Source organism: Pipra filicauda, unplaced genomic scaffold (genome assembly GCF_003945595.2).
Source record: "Pipra filicauda isolate LSUMZ 115617 unplaced genomic scaffold, ASM394559v2 scaffold193_size2426894_pilon, whole genome shotgun sequence".
Taxonomy (NCBI): domain Eukaryota; kingdom Metazoa; phylum Chordata; class Aves; order Passeriformes; family Pipridae; genus Pipra; species Pipra filicauda.
The window spans coordinates 1,886,150-1,906,911 of NW_024104302.1; the positions used below are offsets into that span (position 1 = coordinate 1,886,150).

Sequence of the window (20,762 nt, forward strand, 5' to 3'; positions counted from 1 at the left end):
CAGTGCCATTACCTGGCGCCGTTACTCAGTGCCCAGCACCGGTCCCGTTACCCGGCGCCGTTCCCGGTGCCCGGTGCCGGCGGGGGCGGGCGGGGGCGGAGCCGCGGGGGGGGCGGGGCGGCGCGGGCTGTGCCGGGGCGCTGGGGGGGGGCGGCGGAGCCGAGCGCCGGGAGCCGCCGGAGCAGCGGAGCCGCAGCCGCCGCCGCGGCCGCAGGTGGGCGCGGAGCCGCCATCGCCGCCGGGGCCGGGCCGGGGTCCCGTTCTCCTTCCGCGGCGGGGCCGGGCGGGGTGCGGCGGGGCCGGGGCTCGGGGCGGTCCAGTCCGCGCTGCGGGTGTTTCGTAACCCCGGGCGGGCGCAGCTCCCGGCGGGGCCGGGCCGAGCGCGGGGCGCTGCGGGGGCCCGGCCGGGCCCGCGGCCCCGGGGCGGGCGGAGGCGGCGAGCGGGGCCCCTCCTGGGGCGGCGGGCCCGTCCCGGTGCCGCGGCGCATCCCGGAACGGGGGCGCTCCTCTCCCGGCGGAGCGGGGCCAGTTCCCGCCTCCGGGCTCCGCCGGAGCGGCGGCCGCGGGGAGCGGCTCCGAGCCCTGGTCTCGGGCCGAGGGGAGGGTTCGGGACAGCGGGAGGGGTCCCATGCAGCGACGGGGAGGGGGTCCGCCGCAGGCAGCACACCGAACCGGGGTGGCGGTATTCCCGCGAGCCCCGCCGCTGGCGATGGGACACGCGGTTCCGCGCCGCGGGGCGGGTGGGATCGGTCCCCGGCGGGAGGCGGGAGCGGTGACACCGCGGGGACCGCAGCGCCCGGTGGCCTTTCACCCAGCTCGGGCGCGGCCGGTGACTGGGAGCCCGGGGGAGCCGCGGCCACCTGTCCAGCGGGATACGGAGCTGTCAGGGCTCGGTGCCCGGCCGGCCCCGGGCAGCTCCCGCCGAGGCGCCGCGCGGCTCCGGGGGTCCCGTGCCCGGCTCGCACCGGCACTACTGAGCGCACCCTGTGGCGCCGTGACACTTCCAGTGGCAGCTGTGGGCCCGGGTCGTTGGCTCGTTCGAGTCTCCGTGTGCCGTGCTGAGCGCCCCGTGGCACGGGGACATGGCAGTGGCCAGCAGCAGTTCGTTCGTGGGGTCTGGGGTGCGTTGCAGTGGGGAGGCAGGGCTGGGCACAGGGCAGGGCCGCATGGCTCGCCCGTGGCAGGGACATGGCACACGATGTCCCTGGCTTGTGGGTCACCTGGTTAGAGCAGGACATTCCTGGCCCTGGGCTGTCTCAGTCACCTTGTTTCCCCATAGCGCTTGTGCCTGCCCCCGGAACAGCTGGAGCCCCAGCAGCAGCATATGTGAGGGCAGTTGGTGTGGGCACCATGGGGTATTCTAGAGAGCCTGTCCACCACCATGGGCACTGGGAAGCAGCCCTGCACTGCAAGAGCTCTCCGCTCTGGGTCCTGACTCCAGGAGGACAGCCCCAGGCCCATGATGAGGAGCATGGCCCTGAGCTGGCTGCAGCTGCCGTGCTCCCTTGGAGTGATTTTGAGCCGAGGTTTGCTGTCCTCCTTCAGAGGTTTGCACTTGCTCTGTGACCATGCTGGAGGAAGGTTTGCTTGGGTCCAGTGCCGAGCCTGGCTGTGCCCTGTGTGTGTGGCTCCGGGTGAGGGGAGGCATTGGAAGTGTCAGGGTCACTTGCCCCGGCCCTGGTGCTCCTGAAGCCTTTGGGATCACAGCCTGACCTGATGTGCTTCCAAGGTCCTGGATGTGAGGATGGAGACTGTCTCCCTGGGTTTTATAACCTTTCCTGGGGAGTGGCTCATCCCTTGGGCTGGGGAGGGCTGGGCTGGGACGGGCTGTGTGGTGGGTGCAGCACGAGGAGAAGGAGGAGGAGGAGCTCTGGTTCGGGTTGAGAGATGCCAACAGCCTGTTCCCCGGGGACAGAGGAGAGCTGGGCTGGGAGAGGGGTGTGACGGGTGGCTGTCACCCACTCTGCATTTTGTGGCACCTTGACAGTGTCCTCCCTCAGGGGTATTTGGCCCCTGCAGTTGTCACTAGAGCCACCTTGCTGGCTGTGCTGTGCCTGCCTAGTGCTGAGGCTGATGTTTGGAGCAGGACAAGGGATGCTGGCACTGGACAGGGAGCTGCAGTTGTGGATGCTCGGCGCAGGGCACACAGAGCCTCTGGAGGGACCTTCCCCTCTCACTGCAGGGGAAGTGCTGACTCCAAAGTGTCTGCAAAGGCTTTGCCATGGGGTTTCCCAGCTCTCTCTCGAGTGATAGCAAAACCCAGATACTCTGCTTGCAAAAAATCCCTGCTCCCTGCACTCGTCCATGGCGTGGGTGGAGAGCGGTGACTCTGCTGGGCCGAGTACAGTGAAGCGGCCCCGTCGGCTGGGAAATGACTTTCTGGTTTGCAAGGAATGACTGTGAACTGGGCTGCATTCAATGGGCTTCACGGCAGCCCTGGGGAGCCGGTGGGAACCCTGGCACAGCAGGGCAGTGTGTGGGGTGAGTGGGACCTCCGTCCCATCAGCATCCCCTGGATACCTGCGCTGAGGGCCACGTCCCTCTGGCCATGCAGCTGTGGCGGCTCCCGGTGTCCCACACACTGTGGGTGCTGCTGTCAGAGCACCCTCCGTGGGGCAGCCGGGGCATGGGGGACGAGGGCAGGGGTTCTCCAGTCCCTGTCTCACCGGGACAGATCAGTACTCAGCTCTGAGGCTGCACAGGCAGCTCCAGCCTGGGAGGCTGTGCCGGCTGCTGGCTCCGGGGCTCCGGCATGCTCGGGGAGAAGTAGCCTCGACAGCTGTAATGTTTCTGTGGCATGCCTTTCCTTTCATGGGGTGTCTATTTTGCAACCCCCAAGTGTTTTGATCCCAGGAGGAAGGGGGCGGGGGTGTTTACCCTGGCACCGCGTGGCTGGTGCAGGGATCCAAGTGGCGCTGGGCATGCCTGAATTTTACATGCAGCAACAGTTCTAGCAACATCTGCTGGCTGATAAAAGGTAGGCTGCTGCACGCTGCTTCTCCCGCTGTGTTGGGAAACATCGAGGGGGAGGCACTGTGAACACGGCTTCCTGGCTGATAGGGCTGAGCTGACTTGCTGATAAAGCAGAATCCACCCATCTGGCTGCACCAGAGGGGCTGGGAGCACTGGCTGCTCACAGGCACTTTGTGCCCGGTGCTTCCTTGAGTGCCAGCTCACGCTTCCCACCGTGCTGGGAGTGATGGGCTGCCAGGCAGCTGCTCACTGGGCTGGGGCAGCCACAGCGGTGTAGCCGAACCCGCAGCATGGTCACAACCCACTCCTGGTTCAAAGAGTCACTGGTGAGTTTTGCAATCTCCATTTTCCCTGTAACTTTGTGTTATGAGCTGTAATTTCTGGTTTATAGCAGAGTTCTGCTGGGGAGGGAACTGGGGAAAAGGTTGGTGCTGGAGAGCTGCTGCCTTGAAGAGCCAGAGTGGCATCAGCTCAGCCCTGCCCACCACGCGTGGGGTACTTGCTCTGTCTAGCCTCTTGTCCCTCTTGTTTAATGGCCCCACAAAGCCTTTAGAAGAGAAAGAGGCAGCTCTTGCTGGCAGCTGTGAGCCCTCTCACCAGCTGAAACTGCTATAAAATGATCTTTGTCCTGTCTGGTGTGAACACCTGGCCCTGGCTGCAGCCCCGGGGATGCAGCTGCCTTGGCCCCACTCACGGAGATGCTGCGGTGGGGCTCGAGGTGCAGCCCAAAGGCAGGGGCTCTGCCCTGGCACTGCCAGTGGCTGCTGTTGCTCCAGAGGCTGCAGAACCCATCCCAGGGCCAGGAAACCTGAAACCCAGCTCTCCCACCTAGACATGTTTGTGTGCATGTGGATGCATGCTGTGCTTCACCCTTGCCTGGGTTTGACTGAAAATTTTGTTGCACAAACTATTGGTGTTCTGGTTGTTTTATTCTCTCTCTGACTAGTTTCCCTCCTGCCCACATCCCTGGGTGTCTCTATATCTCCTCTTCCAAAGGCAAGGCTTTACCCCTCTCCATCCTGCTCCACAGAGCTGGTGTGAGAGCATCTCCATATGCAGAGCTGCTGCAGCTGCTGGGAATGAACCCTGGGAGTTGGGAGGGGGGATGCAGAGGCTGCTCTGGTGTCCCTTTGCCTGTCCCTGATCACCAGCCATCCCAAAAGCCCATCCCATGCCATGCTGGCTGGGCTGGCCCTGCAGGATGGCTGTGCCAGTGGTAAAGAATCTCCTGCCCCATGTCCCCAGGCCCACGGGGAGCAGGAGCGTGGTATCAATTGGATGTGGCTGGAGCAGCACTTGGTGCCTGCACTGCCCACATCACCCCCAACCCACCTGGGTCCTGCACAGAAAATCCAGCCTGGCTGTGGCTGGATTAGTGCCATTGTGTGCGCTCACTGATGCATGGCAGAGAAAATGAAATTGTGTCTCCAGACCCCAATCAGGACTAATTCGATGCTGAAATGAGCTTAATCCTCAGGTCCTTCTCCCAGCCCATCCCTCCTGGGCTGGTGCAGGTCTGAGCAGGGATTATCACTGAGCCAGGGGCTGTGCTGGATGTGGCCTCAATGCTGGGGGCTGGCGCAGGACCTGTGGGACCCTGGGGCTGTGCCCTCAGTGCGGTGTTACAGGGGCTTGAGGTGGGTCATTATTAGTGTGGAGGGAAAATCCCTTCTTTCAGTTCCCTGGCATGTCCCCTCCCAGGCAAGGGCCAGAGCCTGCCCAAGCAGGGATGCTGCAGGTAGGCAGTGGCTGTGTGCCTGCCCCAGGATTCCTCCACCAAGCCCAGGGGAAGCCCCAAGACGTCAGAGCCAGCTGTGCCAGCCCCGCTGTGCCAGCCCAGAAGTGCCGCACCCGGTTAATTCGGCTGCTTGGCCCCAGGGAGCCAGGAATACTTAAAGCTCTGCCTGGCCTCTCTAATCCTGTCTGGGGGTTTATGGCAGAGGCAGCACTGATGCTGGCAGGGACTGGGCTCCCCATGGCGAATGTCCTGCAGGCTCCATGCAGCTCATGGGGCTGGTTGGGTGCTGCACGGTGTGTCCTGCCCACCAGTGCTGGTCCTGCTACATCCTCAGTGTCTGGGGGAATCCCACCACTGCCGGGACAGCACCTGTATCTGGCTGTGGCTGCCCCGGGGCGGCTCTTGGTGCACCAGGGTGGTTTTTCTTTCACGGTCCCAGCCCTTTCATTCAAAGGATTTTGCTGGGATTTTGTTTGGTATTTTGGTGGTTTTGGTTTGACCAGGTTTCTAGGCCTCTGTGGTTGGAAGAGGAAATCTGAAGAGCGGAGAAAAACCTTTCCCAAGGATGGCAAGTGCTGGCAGGCAGGCACAGCCCCTGGCCTGTGGCATGAGCAGAACTGTTGGCAGCCCCTGTCCCTGATCCCTGAGATGCCTGTCCCTAGCTGGGGCACCTCTGCCTGTGAGGGGCTGGTGTCCCCCCTGGGCAGCATCAGGTCACATGTGAGGTTTCCTTGTTCCTGTAACAGTTCGAATTCTCCATTTTTGGTTCCCAGAGTTGCCAGGACACCCAGCTGGTCCTGGTGCTACTAGTCCTGGCTCTGCCCACTGGTTGTGGAACCCATTGCCTCTGCCCTAGGTTGGCACATTTTGTTAACAGAGCCAGCATTACCTCCTTCATGAGCCCCACAGTGCCTGGCCCCAGATGTTTCCAGCGTGGGCTGGGGCACTCAGCTGCCTCCTCCCCGATGGCGCCAGGGTGAAGCCGTCGGCTGCTACCACTTTCTGTGGGAGAAAAACAAACCCCATCAAAGCACAGAGCTTCTAGAAGGAGCTCGCTCCCGTGCCGGCTGCTGCCTCCCAGCCAGAGCTGGAAACCACAGGCCGGTGTAAAACATGCGAGCAGCCCTGGGCCCTCCGTGCTGACTCTGCTGTGCCCCGGTGCCCCCAGCCCTGGCTACAGCTGTGAGCAGGGCCTGGGTCTGGGGGCTGCTCACCAGCACCTGGGTGTTCTCGGTGCAGGCTCTACCCCGATGCCATGCGCTGTGGGGGTGTGAGCAGAGCTGGGGGGTGCAGATGAGTGGGTCCTGTCTCCCCCTATGCCGAGTTCCTGCACTGGTCCCTGGCGTCCCATCCCTGGCTGCTGGCCAGTCATGGGGGCTCATGGGGGTCAGCACCGCCACTCTGCTGGGGACAGAGGCTGTGCTCACTCTGGCACCAGGGAGGTGTGTGGGGCCGAGCAGGAGGGTGTGCTGGCCCCGCTCCCCAGCCGGCACCCCACAGGCAGCCGAGGCAGAGGTGGCTGCCAGCAGCCCAGGGCAGGCTGCCCTGCGCAGGCAGCTGACATTTTGGAAGGAAATAGCTGCTCTCTGCTCCTTCCTGTAGTGCGCAGCCTTCGAAACGGCCGCCTGGGAGCCCGGCTGTGCCGGCAGCACCAGCCTGGAGCCGCGGCCGGGCTGCCCCGGGTTCGGACACTGGAGAGGCGCGTGGGGCAGAGCGGGGTGAGTGCGGCTGCAGGACGGGGCACCCCGCACCAGGCTCCAGGGGGTCCCTGGAGCGAGCCGGGGTGGGCAGGGGGACGGTGCGGGTGGAGGGGTGGGTGTCTGTGTTGGTAGAACCAGAGCCCTTGCGTGTGCAGAGCGGCCGCTCTCGAGTGCCGTCCCCACCGTCCCCCGGGCCTGGCTGGGGGCTGGATCCTGCCCTGGAGGGACCTTGCTTGTGGCTGCCCACCTTGGGGGCTGCAGGAGACCCTCCCGCCGGGCCTGCCGCGGGCAGGGGCAGCGCTGGCAGGGGCAGCCCCGGAGCCCCCCGGCGGCACCACCGCGGGGCTGCGGGTCCGGCCCTGCGGCCGCGAGCAGGGCCGGCTCTGACCTGGAAGCGATCGCGGGCTCCCGGAGGTGCCGAGAAACCACGTGTCCGTGTTTACTGCGGCGGGAGACGCAGCGGGCGCTGGGCCGCCGCCGCCGGAGCCCAGCGCCGGGCCCCTGCCAGGGCAGGACACCGCTCCGGAGAGCCCCGGGCCGGGAGATCGACGGGCGAAGGGCAGTGCGGGAGCCGCCGCGGCGGAGGGACTGCGTGTGTCCGGCGCGGGAGTGGGGTGGGGGGTTACAGCCAGAGCCTTTTGCTGTGGTCCCCCCAGGGCTTTGCGTGGCCCTGGGCCCCTGTCTGGTCCTGCAGGGCATGGGACGGGGTAAGGGGCTGCTGTCGAGGGCTGTGCCAGCACCATGGCAGGGGTGTCCTGCCCTCGGAAAGGTCCTCGGGATGGCTGTGTGCAGGGAGCATCCCGTGGCTGATTGCAAGGAGCATCCCGTGTGGAGCATGCCCCAGCCCCAGAGTGACTGCTGCCCGTGTCTGGGTTTTGCCGTGCCCATGACACGTGAGAAAGTGCCACTGCCGGCCTCACCCCGTGAGGCATTTCCCTCCTTTTGTCTGCCCACGGATGTACTCCGGCTCTCCTGCAGCTTGGGACCTGTTGCTGGCGCCAGCCCGCTGCCACTGCGGCTGCAACCCTTCCCCGCTGTAGTCACATCAGTCCCCTGGCTGTCCCCAGCCCCAGCGGTGCTGCCAGCCTCCCCCACCATCCTCTTCCCCAGTGCTGTCTCCAGCCCTCTGAGAGCCCCTTTTGGGTGGGTTTCATGGATTTTACATCGGGTTTGGCAGTGCCTTCCCATTGGCAGCGGGGAGTGGGTCTGTCAGAGGCAGAAGCAATGACTGCTGGCGTTTTCCTTCCTCCGCACGGTCCCTGTGGTGCTGGGGTCCCTCCCCATGGCACTGGGGTCCCTCTCCTCAGCCCTGGTCCTACCCCGGGAAGCTGCTGCCTGTGCCTCTTTGCAGGCGATAAGTCTCCGGTGAGCGCGTTGCTGTGGCTTGTCGAGTGCTGCTGGTTAACCGAGCTGCAGTGACGGGTGGGTTCCAGCTCGCTGCCAGCGAGTAAATGCAAAGTAGCCTAAACCACTACAATTATCTGCCTGTTGCAGTTGTTGGAGTGCGCGCGGGGCTGGCGGCTGCAGCACAGCTGACCCGTGGCAGCGCTTGAGGCTGCGGTGGCTCTGCCGTGGTACCGGAGCCACGGAGAGCGCCGGGGCTGATGGGCTGGGTGGTGGCACTGAGGTGGTTGAATACCAGTCTCTGGGCACAGGGGTGAATCCATCCTCGGCTTCCCACCCCTTGGGCAGCCAGTGGTGCCACTGGAGAATGTGGTGCTGGAGAGTGGTGCTCAGCATGGTCCAAGCCAAGGCAGTGGCTGCGAGCAGCAGCTGGGCACAGAAGGCAGGGCTGCCTGGAAAAGCTGGCCGTGGTGGCTCTGGCTGCACAGTGGGACCATGGTGCTGCAGCTCATGCCAAAACTGAGCTGCTGCCTCAGCCTTGCTGGGTCTCGGGGCCAAAAGCCTCATCTGCTCATGGCAGGGAGCACTGGCGGCTTGTGCTGAGGCACTCAGGGCACCCTGCAGCCCACGGGGAGGTTTGGTTTGTCAGTCCACAGGTGAGACACAGGAAACCAAAATGAGGTGCCTGCAGAAATGTCCACTGCTGCATTGACAATACCCATGGAGGTTGTGCCCAAGCCTGGCACGAGTGGTGTTTTGGGGCACACACCAGGTGAGCAGTGCCACCATAGGTGGCTGCATGCTCCCTTGTAGAGGCAGATGTGATGCTGGTGCTCCTGCTCCCAGGCTGGTGCTGGCCAAGCACAGTGCCTGCTGGCTCACCACAGACCAGCTGGAGACTCGTTGCTTAACAACACACTGGAGTGGAGTAGGAAGTGTTTTGTCACCACAAAATGGGAAGAGATCACCATTTTCTCGACAGGCAGGGCAGCATCTGTTTGCTCTGTGTCCATGCAGATGTCCTTGCAGTGCTGGGGACTTCATTTTTTTGTGTCGTGGTGGCACCGTCATGGCCATGGCTGTTCCTGGCCCTGCCACCGCTGCCCCTTATCAAGCGTCCTCAATTTCCAACAGCAGCTTGTCCTGTTATTGGCCATCCCACCTTTCCTTTCCTCCTTGCTGGCGTTCTTATGCCTCCCCAGGCTCCTCCTTGCCAGCAGCATTTCCAGCTTGGTGATTTCTGTGAATGTGGAAATGTTCCTCCCATTTTATAGGGGAAAAATTCATTTTTAGCCAGCTCTGGGTTATTGTTCCTCTTCCTGCTCAGGGGCGGGTGTGCCGAGCTCAGGGGCTCCAGCCGTGGCTGCTCCTCTCGGACCCGCTGCCTCTGTCCCGCAGCACGTGCCCCTGACTGAGGGACCGCACCGGCTTTTCTGGAGCTGCGTGGGCCATGGGGTATTTCTGAGGCTGAACAAAGTCCTTTGGGGAGCTGGGGAGGCACAGCCCCCACCGGCTCGGTCCTTCTGCTTGTCGCCAGCCAGTGCAGTGACCAGGTCCTGTGATGATCACTCGGCCTTGGGACATGGCATGAGGCCTCACACCTCTGCCCAGCCCCTCCGTGTGGTGCCAGATCCCAGGCGGTTTGGGCGTGAGTGTATCTAAATGCTATTTACTGCTGCCTCCTCGTCTGGGGGGGCCTTGAGCACCATTGCACTACCCTCAAACACTCAGCCACAGGTGTGACTGCCCAGGGGATGCACTAGGTTTTAGTAGAGGTGCTATCTCCACTGTCCCATCCCTGGCTGCCCCATGGGAACTGAGGCTGAGTGGTGGGTGGAATCTGGCAGTGCTCCTGCATGGAGCTAGAGCCGCCCCAAAACTGCTTTGAGAAGCTTTGTGCGTGTCCACCAGGACATAGGTCATACAGTGACCCTGGGACCAGGGAGCTATCGGGGTCTGTGGTGCCACGTGGTCCCTTGGGGCCGGGACTGCTTCTGCCCATCAGCACTGCCAGGGTGTGGGCAGGAGCAGGGCGAGCGCAGGGGGGGCCTCTGCTCTGCGTCACCCTGGATTTCTGGCCAGCCCTCCCTCCCCTCAGCCCCGTTTCCTCATTTGCGTGGCCAGCGATGGCTGCGATCCCGTGGCACAGTGAGGGGAAATGAGAACCATGTGGAGAGGCCGCGCAGAGGCGCGTCCCTGGCCCCGGGCACCCCCAGGGTTCTTCCTAGAAAAGAGGGGGTGACTCAGAGCCAGGGTCCCCTGCCCCCACACACCCCTTCTTTCAACCACTGGAGACGGCGCTGGCAGCACCAGAAACTCCAGAGGCTCCTGCAAAGGAGAACGTGGAAGCTCCTGCAAAGGGTGTGGGGACAGCTGGGGCTGGACTCGGCACAGCACAGCGCCTGCCTGTCTGCCACGGGTGCCCTGACAGCCCATCTCCTGCAGGTGCTGAGCCATGGCGGTGTGGATCCAGGCCCAGCAGCTCCAGGGCGAAGCCCTGCGGCAGATGCAGGCACTCTATGGGCAGCACTTCCCGATCGAGGTGCGGCACTACCTGTCACAGTGGATTGAGAGCCAGGCATGGTAAGCTGGGGGTCCTGTCCCCAGGGGGGTGCTGGGCTTGGCAGCAGCTGCCTCAGGGGTGCCAGTGGGTGCCCCCCACCAATAGGCTGCCCTGATGCTCTCTGCTCCATGTGTAGGGACTCCATCGACCTTGACAACCCCCAGGAGAATGTGAAGGCAACACAGCTGCTGGAGGGGCTGATCCAGGAGTTGCAGAAGAAGGCAGACCACCAAGTGGGCGAGGATGGCTTCCTGCTGAAGATCAAGCTGGGGCACTACGCCACACAGCTGCAGGCAAGTAGGGGGCCGCAGGTGGGAGTGTGAGACTGGAGGGTCCCTGCCCTGTGCCTGGCTGAGGCTGTGCTCTCCTACAGAACACGTATGACCGGTGCCCCATGGAGCTGGTGCGCTGCATCCGGCACATCCTCTACCACGAGCAGCGGCTGGTGCGGGAGGCCAACAATGTGAGTGGGAGCTGGGAGGGGTGAGGGAGAGGGTCCCACAGGGTTGGGGGAATGCTCAGGGGCTCCAGCATGATGAGGGGAGCAGCCCTGAGGCAGGGGGTGCTCTGGGTGCCCCCAGCACCCAAGGAAACAGGGAGGGTCCCCTTGCAGTGCTAAGCATGCCCCGTGCCCTGCACAGAGCCCGTCACCTGCTGGCTCCCTGGTGGATGCCATGTCCCAGAAGCACCTGCAGATCAACCAGACCTTCGAGGAGCTGCGGCTCATCACACAGGACTCGGAGAACGAGCTCAAAAAGCTGCAGCAGACGCAGGAGTACTTCATCATCCAGTACCAGGAGAACATGCGCCTTCAAGGTGGGTGGGGGGCTGAGGGGTGTGGGGCCGGGGCACTGGCAGGGCTGGCCCTAATGCTGTGACCTGTCCCCCAGCCCAGTTCTCCCAGCTTTCTCAGCTGGGCCCCCAGGAGCGCATGTCACGGGAGACGACACTGCAACAGAAGAAGGCGTCGCTGGAGGCCTGGCTGCACCGGGAGGCCCAGACACTACAGCAGTACCGCGTGGTGAGTGATGCCACCCCGTCCCCCGTAATGCTGTCCTCTGCTTCCTGTGATGCTGTCCCTGTGCCCCATGACACCATCCCACCTTGCAGGACCTGGCTGAGAAGCACCAGAAGACGCTGCAGCTGCTGCGCAAGCAGCAAACAACCATCCTGGATGATGAGCTGATCCAGTGGAAGCGTCGGCAGCAGCTGGCAGGGAACGGGGGCCCACCCGAGGGCACCCTGGATGTGCTGCAGACGTGGTGGGTGCCTGGTGGGGCAGGGCGGGAGGGGGTGCTGAGCTGCAGCACGTGCTGAGCCCTGCTCCCCTCAGGTGTGAGAAGCTGGCGGAGATCATCTGGCAGAACCGGCAGCAGATCCGCCGGGCTGAGCACCTGTGCCAGCAGCTGCCAATCCCAGGCCCAGTGGAGGAGATGCTGTCAGAGCTGAACGGCACCATCACCGACATCATCTCTGCCCTGGTCACCAGGTACTGGTGGGGTCTGGGTGGACTGCGGTAGTGGGTGGGGTTGGCCCTGCTCTGCCCACCCCCCCTGATCCTCCTGCCCCTCCAGCACCTTCATCATCGAGAAGCAGCCCCCCCAGGTGCTGAAGACACAGACCAAGTTCGCAGCCACTGTGCGGCTCCTGGTGGGGGGGAAGCTGAACGTGCACATGAACCCCCCCCAGGTAAAGGCCACCATCATCAGTGAGCAGCAAGCCAAGGCCCTGCTGAAGAACGAGAGCACCCGCAAGTAATGCCGGGGGCTGGGGGGGTGTAGTGGGGGGCTGGGGCTGCCAAGGCAGTGGGGAGCACGGCAGGGGGGGGCCTGCACCTCAGATGGCTCCCGGCCCTGGTGGTCCCCTGACCCCTGCATTCTGGTGGCAGCGAGAGCAGTGGGGAGATCCTTAACAACTGCTGTGTGATGGAGTATCACCAGGCCACTGGAACACTCAGTGCCCACTTTCGTAACATGGTGAGTGCCCCTGCCTCCCCTCGTGTGCCCTCATGTCCCCCTGTGTTCACCCTGGTGTCCCCATCTGTTCCCCTGTGCTCACCTCTCATGTCCCTGCAGTCCCTGAAGCGAATCAAGCGCTCGGATCGCCGTGGGGCCGAGTCAGTGACGGAAGAGAAGTTCACCATCCTCTTTGAGTCGCAGTTCAGTGTTGGTGGCAATGAGCTGGTCTTCCAGGTGAAGGTAAAGCCACCAGCCATGTTCCCTCTGTAGGCCCTTGGTGAGCCACGGACACCATGCCCACAGTGTGGGGCTGGGCTGAGGCCATAGGGTGGCCACAGGCGATGCTCCTGTGGTGCCCCACAACCCATTCTGGTCTCCTTCCTCCTGGCAGACGCTGTCCCTGCCTGTGGTAGTGATCGTGCACGGGAGCCAGGACAACAATGCCACGGCCACTGTGCTCTGGGACAATGCCTTTGCCGAGCCTGTGAGTGCCAGTGCCATGGGGGGCAGGACAGGCCCTGTTCGCCCCAGGGGGCTGTGGGAGTTGGGCTCAGCCTCCTGGGGGGCTCCAGGAGTCGGGCTCAGCCTTCTGGTGGGACGTGCCCAGGGGCAGCAGGCAGACCTTGGTGCTGACCTCTCTCTCTGCCCCCAGGGCCGCGTGCCCTTCGCCGTGCCCGACAAGGTGCAGTGGCCGCAGCTCTGCGAGGCGCTCAACATGAAGTTCAAGGCGGAGGTGCAGAGCAGCCGTGGGCTGACCAAGGAGAACCTGGTGTTCCTGGCACAGAAGCTGTTCAACAGCACCAGCTCCCACCTGGAGGACTACAGCAGCACCACGGTGTCCTGGTCCCAGTTCAACCGGGTGAGCAGCCTGGAGTCTGTGCGGGAGAGCTGTGGAGTGCCCCCAGTGCTTGTGCTGGAGGGCTGTATGGGGCATGTCCACCTGGGAGTCCCACAGTCCAGGTCCTTGAGTCTTTGCTGCTGCATCCAATGGCTTTATTGTGTAACAGCGGCTCCGAGGCTGGTGGCAGGGTGCTCATTTTCTGGGGATTTCAACAGGAAAACCTGCCTGGGAGGAATTACACCTTCTGGCAGTGGTTTGACGGGGTCATGGAGGTGCTGAAGAAGCATCTGAAGCCGCACTGGAATGACGGGTAAGAGCCGCCCTGCCCCGTGCTGCCCAGGCCAAGCCCCCTGCCCTGACGCCCTGCTCTGCCTAGGGCCATCCTGGGCTTCGTCAACAAGCAGCAGGCACACGACCTGCTCATCAACAAGCCCGACGGGACTTTCCTCCTGCGCTTCAGCGACTCAGAGATTGGTGGCATCACCATCGCCTGGAAGTTTGATTCCTGTGAGTGTGTGCCGGGTGCTGGCACCCCCAGACAGTGTCCCTGGCCCCCACCTTGTGCTTGGCTGTCTCATGCTCATGGGGTACTGGCAGTGCCATGGCAGGCACGCTAGAGCCTTCCTTGGGAAAGGGGTGAATGCAAGAGCCCACGGGATTCCTCAGCTGCCCTGTGGGGAGCAGCGCTGCCCTCACTCACTGCACCCATGGCAATACTGGGCCCAAGCACTGGCGAGAGCAGGGAGTGACTGGGCTGAACCCTCCAACCCAGCCCTGGGGACTGATGTGGGCTTTACGAAATGCAGTGACACTGTGGTGCTCCCCAGTGCAGGGGTTTGAAGGGGTGGCCTGACCCCGTGCAGGAGTCTGCTTGTTGCTGTTCTCATGAGAGTGTCCTTCGGAGGGTCGTGTGGCTGAGGAGCACGGCAGAACCCCACAGAGCCCCTGTGGCCAGGGAACTCAAACTCACCCCCTGTGTGTCTGGATGAGGCCAGACCTGCCTTGGGTTCACTGTGCCTCCTGCCTTATCCCATTTTCTGGCGACACGTGCTTTGTCCTCAGCTGTCGCCAGGGGAGGGATGCAGCGTGGGACATGCTGTTTGCTCCTCAATGTGACCTCACAGCCTGTGTCCAGAGCAGGGCCAGGAGCCACCACTGGCTCTGGACATCACCGTGGTCCTCATTCTTGTCTTGCAGCTGAGAGGATGTTCTGGAACCTGATGCCTTTCACCACCAGGGACTTCTCCATCCGCTCCCTGGCCGACCGCCTTGGGGACCTCAGTTACCTTATTTACGTGTTCCCCGACCGGCCCAAGGATGAGGTGTTCTCCAAGTACTACACGCCGGTTCTCTGTGAGTCCACGCCAGGTAGCGCTGTCCCTTCACCCCATGTGTGTCCCCTCCTTTGTGCATCCAGCTGGCGTGGAGCTGGGGCTCACAGCATCCCCCACCCTGGGGCTTGCACTGGCCCCACAGGGGCTCTGCAGCTGAAGCCCCCAGCACTGCCACAGGTTCACAGCATGAGCAGGATCCTGGGGCCTCAGCGCTGTCTCCTTCCCTCTAGCTAAAGCCGTGGATGGATACGTGAAGCCACAGATCAAGCAAGTGGTGCCAGAGTAAGTGTGACACCAAAGGCAAACCCTGGGCAGTGGGTCCCATGGGATTTCCCCTGTCGAGCTGGCAGGGGTGACCAGCAGCCCAGGGCACTGTGGAGCTCAGCTGCCAATGGCCACATCGGTGCTGAGCCTTGGGAGACGCTGTTCAGAGGGGGTGAAAGTTTCCAGAGCGTGACTTCACCCCCGGGGTGCCCATCCTGTCCTGTGCCAGCACTCATGAGACCTGTCCCCACAGGTTTGTCAATCCATCAAGCGATTCTGCCCCTGGAGGGGCCACCTACATGGACCAGGCGCCCTCGCCTGCCGTCTGCTCCCAGCCCCATTACAACATGTACACCCAGAAGTAGGTATCACATCCCCTGCCCCCATCCTGCTGCAGCCGGTCCCCTCCTCACCCCCTGCCTCTTGCAGCCCCGACCCCGTGCTGGACCCTGAGGGTGATTTCGACCTGGATGACACGATGGATGTGGCAAGGCACGTGGAGGAGCTGCTGCGGCGCCCCGTGGACAGTCAGTGGATCCCTCACGCCCAGTCGTGACGGGCAGGCACCTGGTCCCTCGCCACTGGCCCTGGCGCTGCGGGGACTGTGCTGTGTTTGTGTCTCTGTGCTGGGGGGGCGGCGGGTGGGCTCTGCCCCCAGGATTTGCTCCGTGCTGCCCTGAAACACAGGCTGGCGTCCGGCTCTTTGGTGTTTATGCCCTTGTATAAACGGCAGCGGATTTGTCGCATGGTTTTCCTGTATGTTCCTTTTAAGAGGCCCAGCTTCGGCTTTCCGCTTCCGCCAGCACCGGCCCCGCAGCCCCCTGCTCCCCCCGCGGGGCTGCTGGGGCAGGGGCTGGGAGCCCGGCCTCAGGTTTGCTTTCGCAGTCGTCACTAAGAATGTACGTGTCGCCTTCTTGTTCTCCCCCGCGGCTCTGTTCCCAGGGGTGTGTTGGGGGCATGGAGTGGAGCAGGGGTTTGGCCGGGGCTCCCCCTCGCCGGTGCTGCACTCTGCTCCACAGTGGCAGGGTCCCCTCCCCAACCTCATCTCCTCCTCTGGCCCCCAAGGATGCAGGAGCCCCTCCGGCCTCAGTGTCCCCTCCAGAGCTGCTGCAGCACGAGGGTGGCAGGGTGCAAGAGGGCAGTCGGGTGGGCAGGGGGTTTGGGGGAGCAGAGCCCTCTGCCCCCCACCTCTCCCCTTGCCGGGGCAGGAAGCTCTGGGGTCCTGGCCATGTTATTTTTCTACCACAGAGTAAATAAAGCACGGAATATTTTTATAACACAAAAGCTCTGGGTTCCAAGTGTGTCTTCGGGCAGAGGCAGGTCCCTCCAGGGGGCTGCATGCTCTCCATTTCCAGCTGGTGTACCGGATGGATGCTGGGGCCAGGCCCAGCGTTTGAGGTCCCCGTCTCTGAGGGCAGGGGGATCGGGCCTCCCCTGGCACATGCAGGACGGATCCAGAGGGCTCTGCCCTAGAGAGCAGCGGATGGGATGGGGATGGGGCTGGAGCCATTTTTGCAGGCAAAAAGTGAAGCAAACCGGACCGATTGCCCGGTTTTTCCCAAGAAGGAACTTCCTCTTAATGGGGGAGCAGGGGGTCCTGGTTCGGCCTGCCGGGCGGGGGTCTCCGGGGGTGCTGTGGAAAGTTGAAAATGAAAATAAAAGTAGAGCGGGGGAGGGCGGGGGGGGCGGTGCCGGGCGCGGTAATTCTCCGTCATTCCTGCCGGAGGCGGAATAGCCGGGGGGCGAGGAAAGTCCGGGGCCAGGTCCCTGCTCGGGGGCGGCGGTCGCTACCCGGGATGCTGCCGGCGCTGGCGGTGGCGGCGGCGGTGGCCGTGGCCGTGGCCGTGGCCGTGGCTGTCCCCGCGCTGCGGCACCGCCTGGTTCGCTCCGCGCTGCGCTGTGCCGGGGGCCGGTACCGGCGGCGGCTGGAGGCGCTGAGCACCGACGTGCGGCTGAGCCAGGAGCGGCGGCTGCGGCGGTTGCTGGGCACCGGCCCCGGCACCGGCCCGGCCGGCGGTGAGCGCGGGGCGGCGGCGCGGGGGGCTGGATGGGGGGAGGTCCCGGAGTTGCCCCCCTCACCTCGTGTCTCTCCCGGCAGGCTCCGAGGAGTTACGGGAGCGGCATCCCCTGGGGCAGCGCTGCCGGGACGGAGCGCCGACGGATCCGGTTTCCCCGCTGCTCCCCTGGGCTCTGCTCCGGAGCTGCTGGGACACCGACCCCGCGCTGCAGGTACGGGGGGCAGCGGGTGGGGTGGGCGCGGACCCTCGTGGGGTCTGACCCCCGCGGAGTCTGCCCTCTTGACCCCATCCTCCCCCGCAGGGGTCCGTGCTCTACCTGGATGCCCTCGGTGCCGCTTTCCCGCGGGCGCTGACCTGCCGGGGCACGGCCTTGCTGCACTGGACTCCCGGCTGCCCCCGCACCCCGGCGGGGTGGCCGCTGCCCACCCTGTACTGCACCCCTACCCCGGCAAGTGCCCTGCCCTCGCGGGCTACCGCCCTGCGAGTGCAGCTGCTTTTCGCCCTGCGGCAGCGGGGGCTGCACGTTCTGGAGGCCGGGCTGGCAGCCGAGCTGCGCGACGCGCTGGCAGCCCTGCACGATGAGTGGCCCCGGCTGGCCCAGGAGCTGGCACTGGGCAGGCTGAGCCCCCAGCCCGGGCTGCCTGAGGAGGTGCGGAGCCAGCTGCAGGCACTGCTGACCCCCGACCCTGCCCGGGCGGCTGAGCTCCGCGCTGAGTGTGCCCGTGGCTTCGAGGGCATCGTGCGGCGCCTGTGGCCGCAGCTGGAGGTGGTGGTGGTGGGGTCAGCACACAGCACAGAGCGACTCTACTGCGACGCCCTCCTCCAGGCTGACTGCCAGGGGCTGCCCATCTACTACCCCTTCTACCAGGCAGTGGGAGGTAAGTGTCCCCCATGCCAGGGTGTCCCCACAGTCTGCCCCAGGTGCATGCAGGGAACCGCTGCTGTATGGCAGCACAGATCCCCCTGCTCCAGCAGACACCGGTGCATCTCTGTACTACATCCCCTTCCTGCTCCCCAAAACCAGTGCTGTGCTGGCACCAGCAAAAAATTCCCCCTTGGACCAGGTGATGCTGTGTGGGCAAGGACAGAGGGTCTGAGGGCTCACACTGACACACACTGACTCTGCCCAGCCCTGCTTGGTGTGAACCTGTGGCCGGAAGAGCCAGTGCCCCAATTCCTGCTGTGCCCTGACTGGGCTTTCTTCGAGTTCCTGCCCTGCCCTGCAGAGGAGGAACCACGGACGATACTGTTGGATGAGCTCTGGGAGGGACGAGAGTATGGGCTGGTTGTGACAGCCCAGCCAGGAGAGTACAGGTGCTTCCTCCCTGCTGTGTGGTCCTGGGGGATCACTCACTCCAGCCCCACACACCCAGCTCTCCCTCACACTCCTCTGCCCACACAGGTGCTGTGCTGGGGAGGTGCTGAGGGTGGCTGGCTTCCACAAGCAGTGTCCTGTGGTGGAACCTGTGCGGAGGTGAGGATACCCCAACCCCTGCCCCTCATCTTGGGGAGCTGTGAGGGGGCCCTGTAGCAGGCAGGGTCTGTGGCAGTGGCAGTGGCAGAGGGTGGCAGTGACTCACCCCAGCCCCGTGCGCCACAGGGAGAGCCAGACACTGAGTGTGCGGGGTGAGAACATACCTGAGGAGCGGTTCTGCCAGACCCTGTGCCGTGGCTTGGGCATGTGGCCGGGTGCTCGCCTGATTGACTATGTCTGTGTGGAGAGTAGCCTGCTGGGTGAGTCCCCCTGAGCTGCTCGAGTCCCCCTAAAAGCATGGCTGGCACTGCCCAGGGCTCTGCCGACCCTCCGGGGCCCAGCTGGGCTGAGGGCTGTGGGCAGCTCTAAACGTGCTCATGGTGCTGCTCCAGGCGACTCTTCGGGGCCCTGCGCCCCCCACTACGAGGTGTTCGTGGAGCTGCAGGGCCTGCGGGACCTGTCAGAGGGGCAGCGCTACAAGGTGAGGGGAACGTGGGCTCTGCTCTGGGGTGGCCTGGCAGCCTCTGGGGGGGGTAGTTGAGGGGCACCGGGACAATGGTGTGGGACCAGCACAGGCAGCTGCCCTCTCTTTGCAGCTGGACCAGTGTCTCCAAGAGGATTTCCTTGTCTACAAGTCCTTCCGCTTCAAGGGCAGCATTGGGCCCCTGCGCCTGCACCTGGTGAGGGCTGGAGCCTTCACCCGACTGCGGGAGGCACTGGGCTCCCCTGTGCCCATGCCCAGGGTCCTGCGGGAGGAGCGGCTGCTGCAGCTCATTCAGGGCTCTGTCATCTCCTAGGGCAGCCCAGGGGTTCCACAGCCCACTCACCCTGGGGTTCGCTTGGTGTGCACTCTCCAAGAGGGAGTGGGACCGTGTCCCCGGTGCTGGGGGTGTGGGGGTGAGGGTGCCCAGCTCCAGGGGTTTGGCTGAGCAGAGTGGATGGGGACAGTGAGCTTGACCAAGCCTCTGCTCCCTGCTCAGTGCTGCTGCGGGGATGGAGTGGACACTTGGGAGTGTCATGGGGCAGTGGGGTCCTGCAGCCACTGGATCTGCTCACTCAGTGCCTTGGAGTGCCTGCAGCCACAGTGAAATGGGTGCCTGTGCCTTTCCTTGTCCTGAGGGACACCTTAGCTGTCACAGCCCTGTCCAAGGCAGAGGGCACAATGGAAATCTCTGCAGGAGCAGGAGGAGCAGCAGAGCCTTGGCTCATCACCGCACTGAGTGTTGGGGCCCTGTGGCATTTTGTCCCCTGGCAGGGACACTGGGCAAGGCACAGGTGGCTGGTGGTGGCAGGTGCCATGAAGCAGCCCCAGCCAGGCTCTAGTGCACATCCACTGGTTTAGGAAAGAATAAGCTCCAGCGAGGGATGCTTTTAATGTTTTAAAACCAGAAGCAAAGTAAAGGAGGATTATCTCTTAAAAAATAAATAAAGGGCCGTGCTCTGGGATTCATTTTTTATACTATTATTTTTAATCCTCATTAAAGAGATTGCTCGAGCAATCTGACTGCTCTGGGGACTGAGGAGTCACTGCCATTCTTGGGGGTCCTGGGGAAGGGGCAGCCATGAATATTTAACCGGCTCAGCGGCTGGCTGGGCTCTGGAGGCTCCGGGTTCTTTGTGCCTTTGAGGCACACGTGTATCATCGGGAGGGACTGGTCCTTTCCCCACCCGTTCGTTATGGGTTATTTTAAGGGCTGATGAGGGCATGTGGGGCACCTGCTGTGCTGCAGCTGCTGCCGGGCGACTGCTGGGCCGCGGGCAGGGGATGATGTCTTGGACAAGGTTTACACAAAGCAAAGCATCCCCCGGCACAGCTGAGACCCCCGCCAGGGATAACGGGGTTGGGGCCCCTTACACCCTCCCTGCTGGAAAAAATTGGAGCAAAATTTCTTCTGCAAGTCGAGGAGAAGCATTGCCTTGGGCTGGGGGTGGCTCCCTGCAGCAAAAGCCTGGAGACCCCTGCCTGGGAGAGCCGTGTGTGGCCAGGGCTGCACTGGCTGGCTCTGCTTGCACTGCCCTGCCGGGACACCGACGCTAGTGGGGGTGCAGGCTGGTGGGGGGGACTGTGCTGGGCAGGGCCAGGCTGTAAGGTGCCCACCTGGGTGTGGGTGCCAGGCTGCAGGGTGCAAGGTCGATTTTCAGTGCCCGGCTGCAGGGTACAGCTTGTTTTGGGTGCAGGTTTGTTTGGGCTGCTGTTACTAAGGCTGCAGGGTGCAGGTGCATAGCTGCAGGGTGCCAGGCTGGGTTTGGGTGCCTGGCTGCAGGTTGCAGGTGCCAGCTGCCCGGCTGCCCGGGCTCAGCCGGGGTCCCCCCGAGATGGGGCGGCTGCTGGGCCGGGGCGCTGCGGGGCTGGGCGGAGGCCGGGGATGCCCCGGCGGTGGGAGGTTCCGGTGCCCGTCCCCGAGCCCCGCCGCTGCAGCCCGGGGCGGGGGGGCCGCGCCGTCCCCGTCCCCATCCTCGTCGCGTCCCCGCCCCCGGCCCGGCCCGTCCCCTCCTCCCGGCCGCACCGCCTCCCGCCCGCTCCGCCACTGAGCCCGCAGCGGCGGCGGCGGCGG

At 64.1% G+C, this 20,762-nt stretch overlaps 2 protein-coding genes and 1 long non-coding RNA gene across 6 annotated transcripts; 2 read left to right on the top strand and 1 right to left on the bottom strand.

The window, feature by feature from the left end:
- The first annotated feature begins 172 nt into the window (after positions 1 to 172).
- LOC114001747 (signal transducer and activator of transcription 5B) lies at positions 173 to 15,999 on the top strand. 4 transcript variants are annotated; one of them, XM_027747179.2, is made up of 19 exons: positions 173 to 214; positions 10,201 to 10,338; positions 10,455 to 10,611; positions 10,692 to 10,781; positions 10,960 to 11,134; positions 11,209 to 11,339; positions 11,429 to 11,580; positions 11,652 to 11,807; positions 11,893 to 12,072; positions 12,207 to 12,294; positions 12,394 to 12,516; positions 12,668 to 12,760; positions 12,929 to 13,135; positions 13,333 to 13,427; positions 13,494 to 13,624; positions 14,315 to 14,485; positions 14,682 to 14,733; positions 14,969 to 15,076; positions 15,145 to 15,999. In XM_027747179.2, the coding sequence occupies exons 2-19, from the start codon at positions 10,211 to 10,213 to the stop codon at positions 15,269 to 15,271; spliced, it is 2,364 nt and encodes a 787-aa protein (XP_027602980.1). In that variant the 5' UTR covers positions 173 to 214; positions 10,201 to 10,210; the 3' UTR covers positions 15,272 to 15,999. The 4 variants fall into 4 exon arrangements, with proteins under 4 accessions (XP_027602980.1, XP_027603009.1, XP_027602999.1 ...); XM_027747208.2 differs by having other exon boundaries at positions 14,315 to 14,470; XM_027747198.2 differs by lacking the exon at positions 173 to 214 and adding an exon at positions 6,618 to 6,970.
- Positions 15,966 to 16,690, bottom strand: LOC120323080. Its single transcript, XR_005563207.1, has 2 exons — positions 16,507 to 16,690; positions 15,966 to 16,348 (listed from the first exon to the last, which is right to left on the bottom strand). It is a non-coding gene; the product is annotated as an uncharacterized LOC120323080 (long non-coding RNA).
- On the top strand, positions 16,496 to 19,723 carry GHDC (GH3 domain containing). The gene is made up of 8 exons (XM_027747221.2): positions 16,496 to 16,731; positions 16,814 to 16,944; positions 17,035 to 17,611; positions 17,864 to 18,047; positions 18,136 to 18,207; positions 18,334 to 18,467; positions 18,600 to 18,688; positions 18,804 to 19,723. Exons 1-8 carry the CDS (start codon positions 16,512 to 16,514, stop codon positions 19,002 to 19,004), a joined length of 1,608 nt encoding a protein of 535 aa, XP_027603022.1. The 5' UTR covers positions 16,496 to 16,511; the 3' UTR covers positions 19,005 to 19,723.
- Positions 19,724 to 20,762: the final 1,039 nt, after the last annotated feature.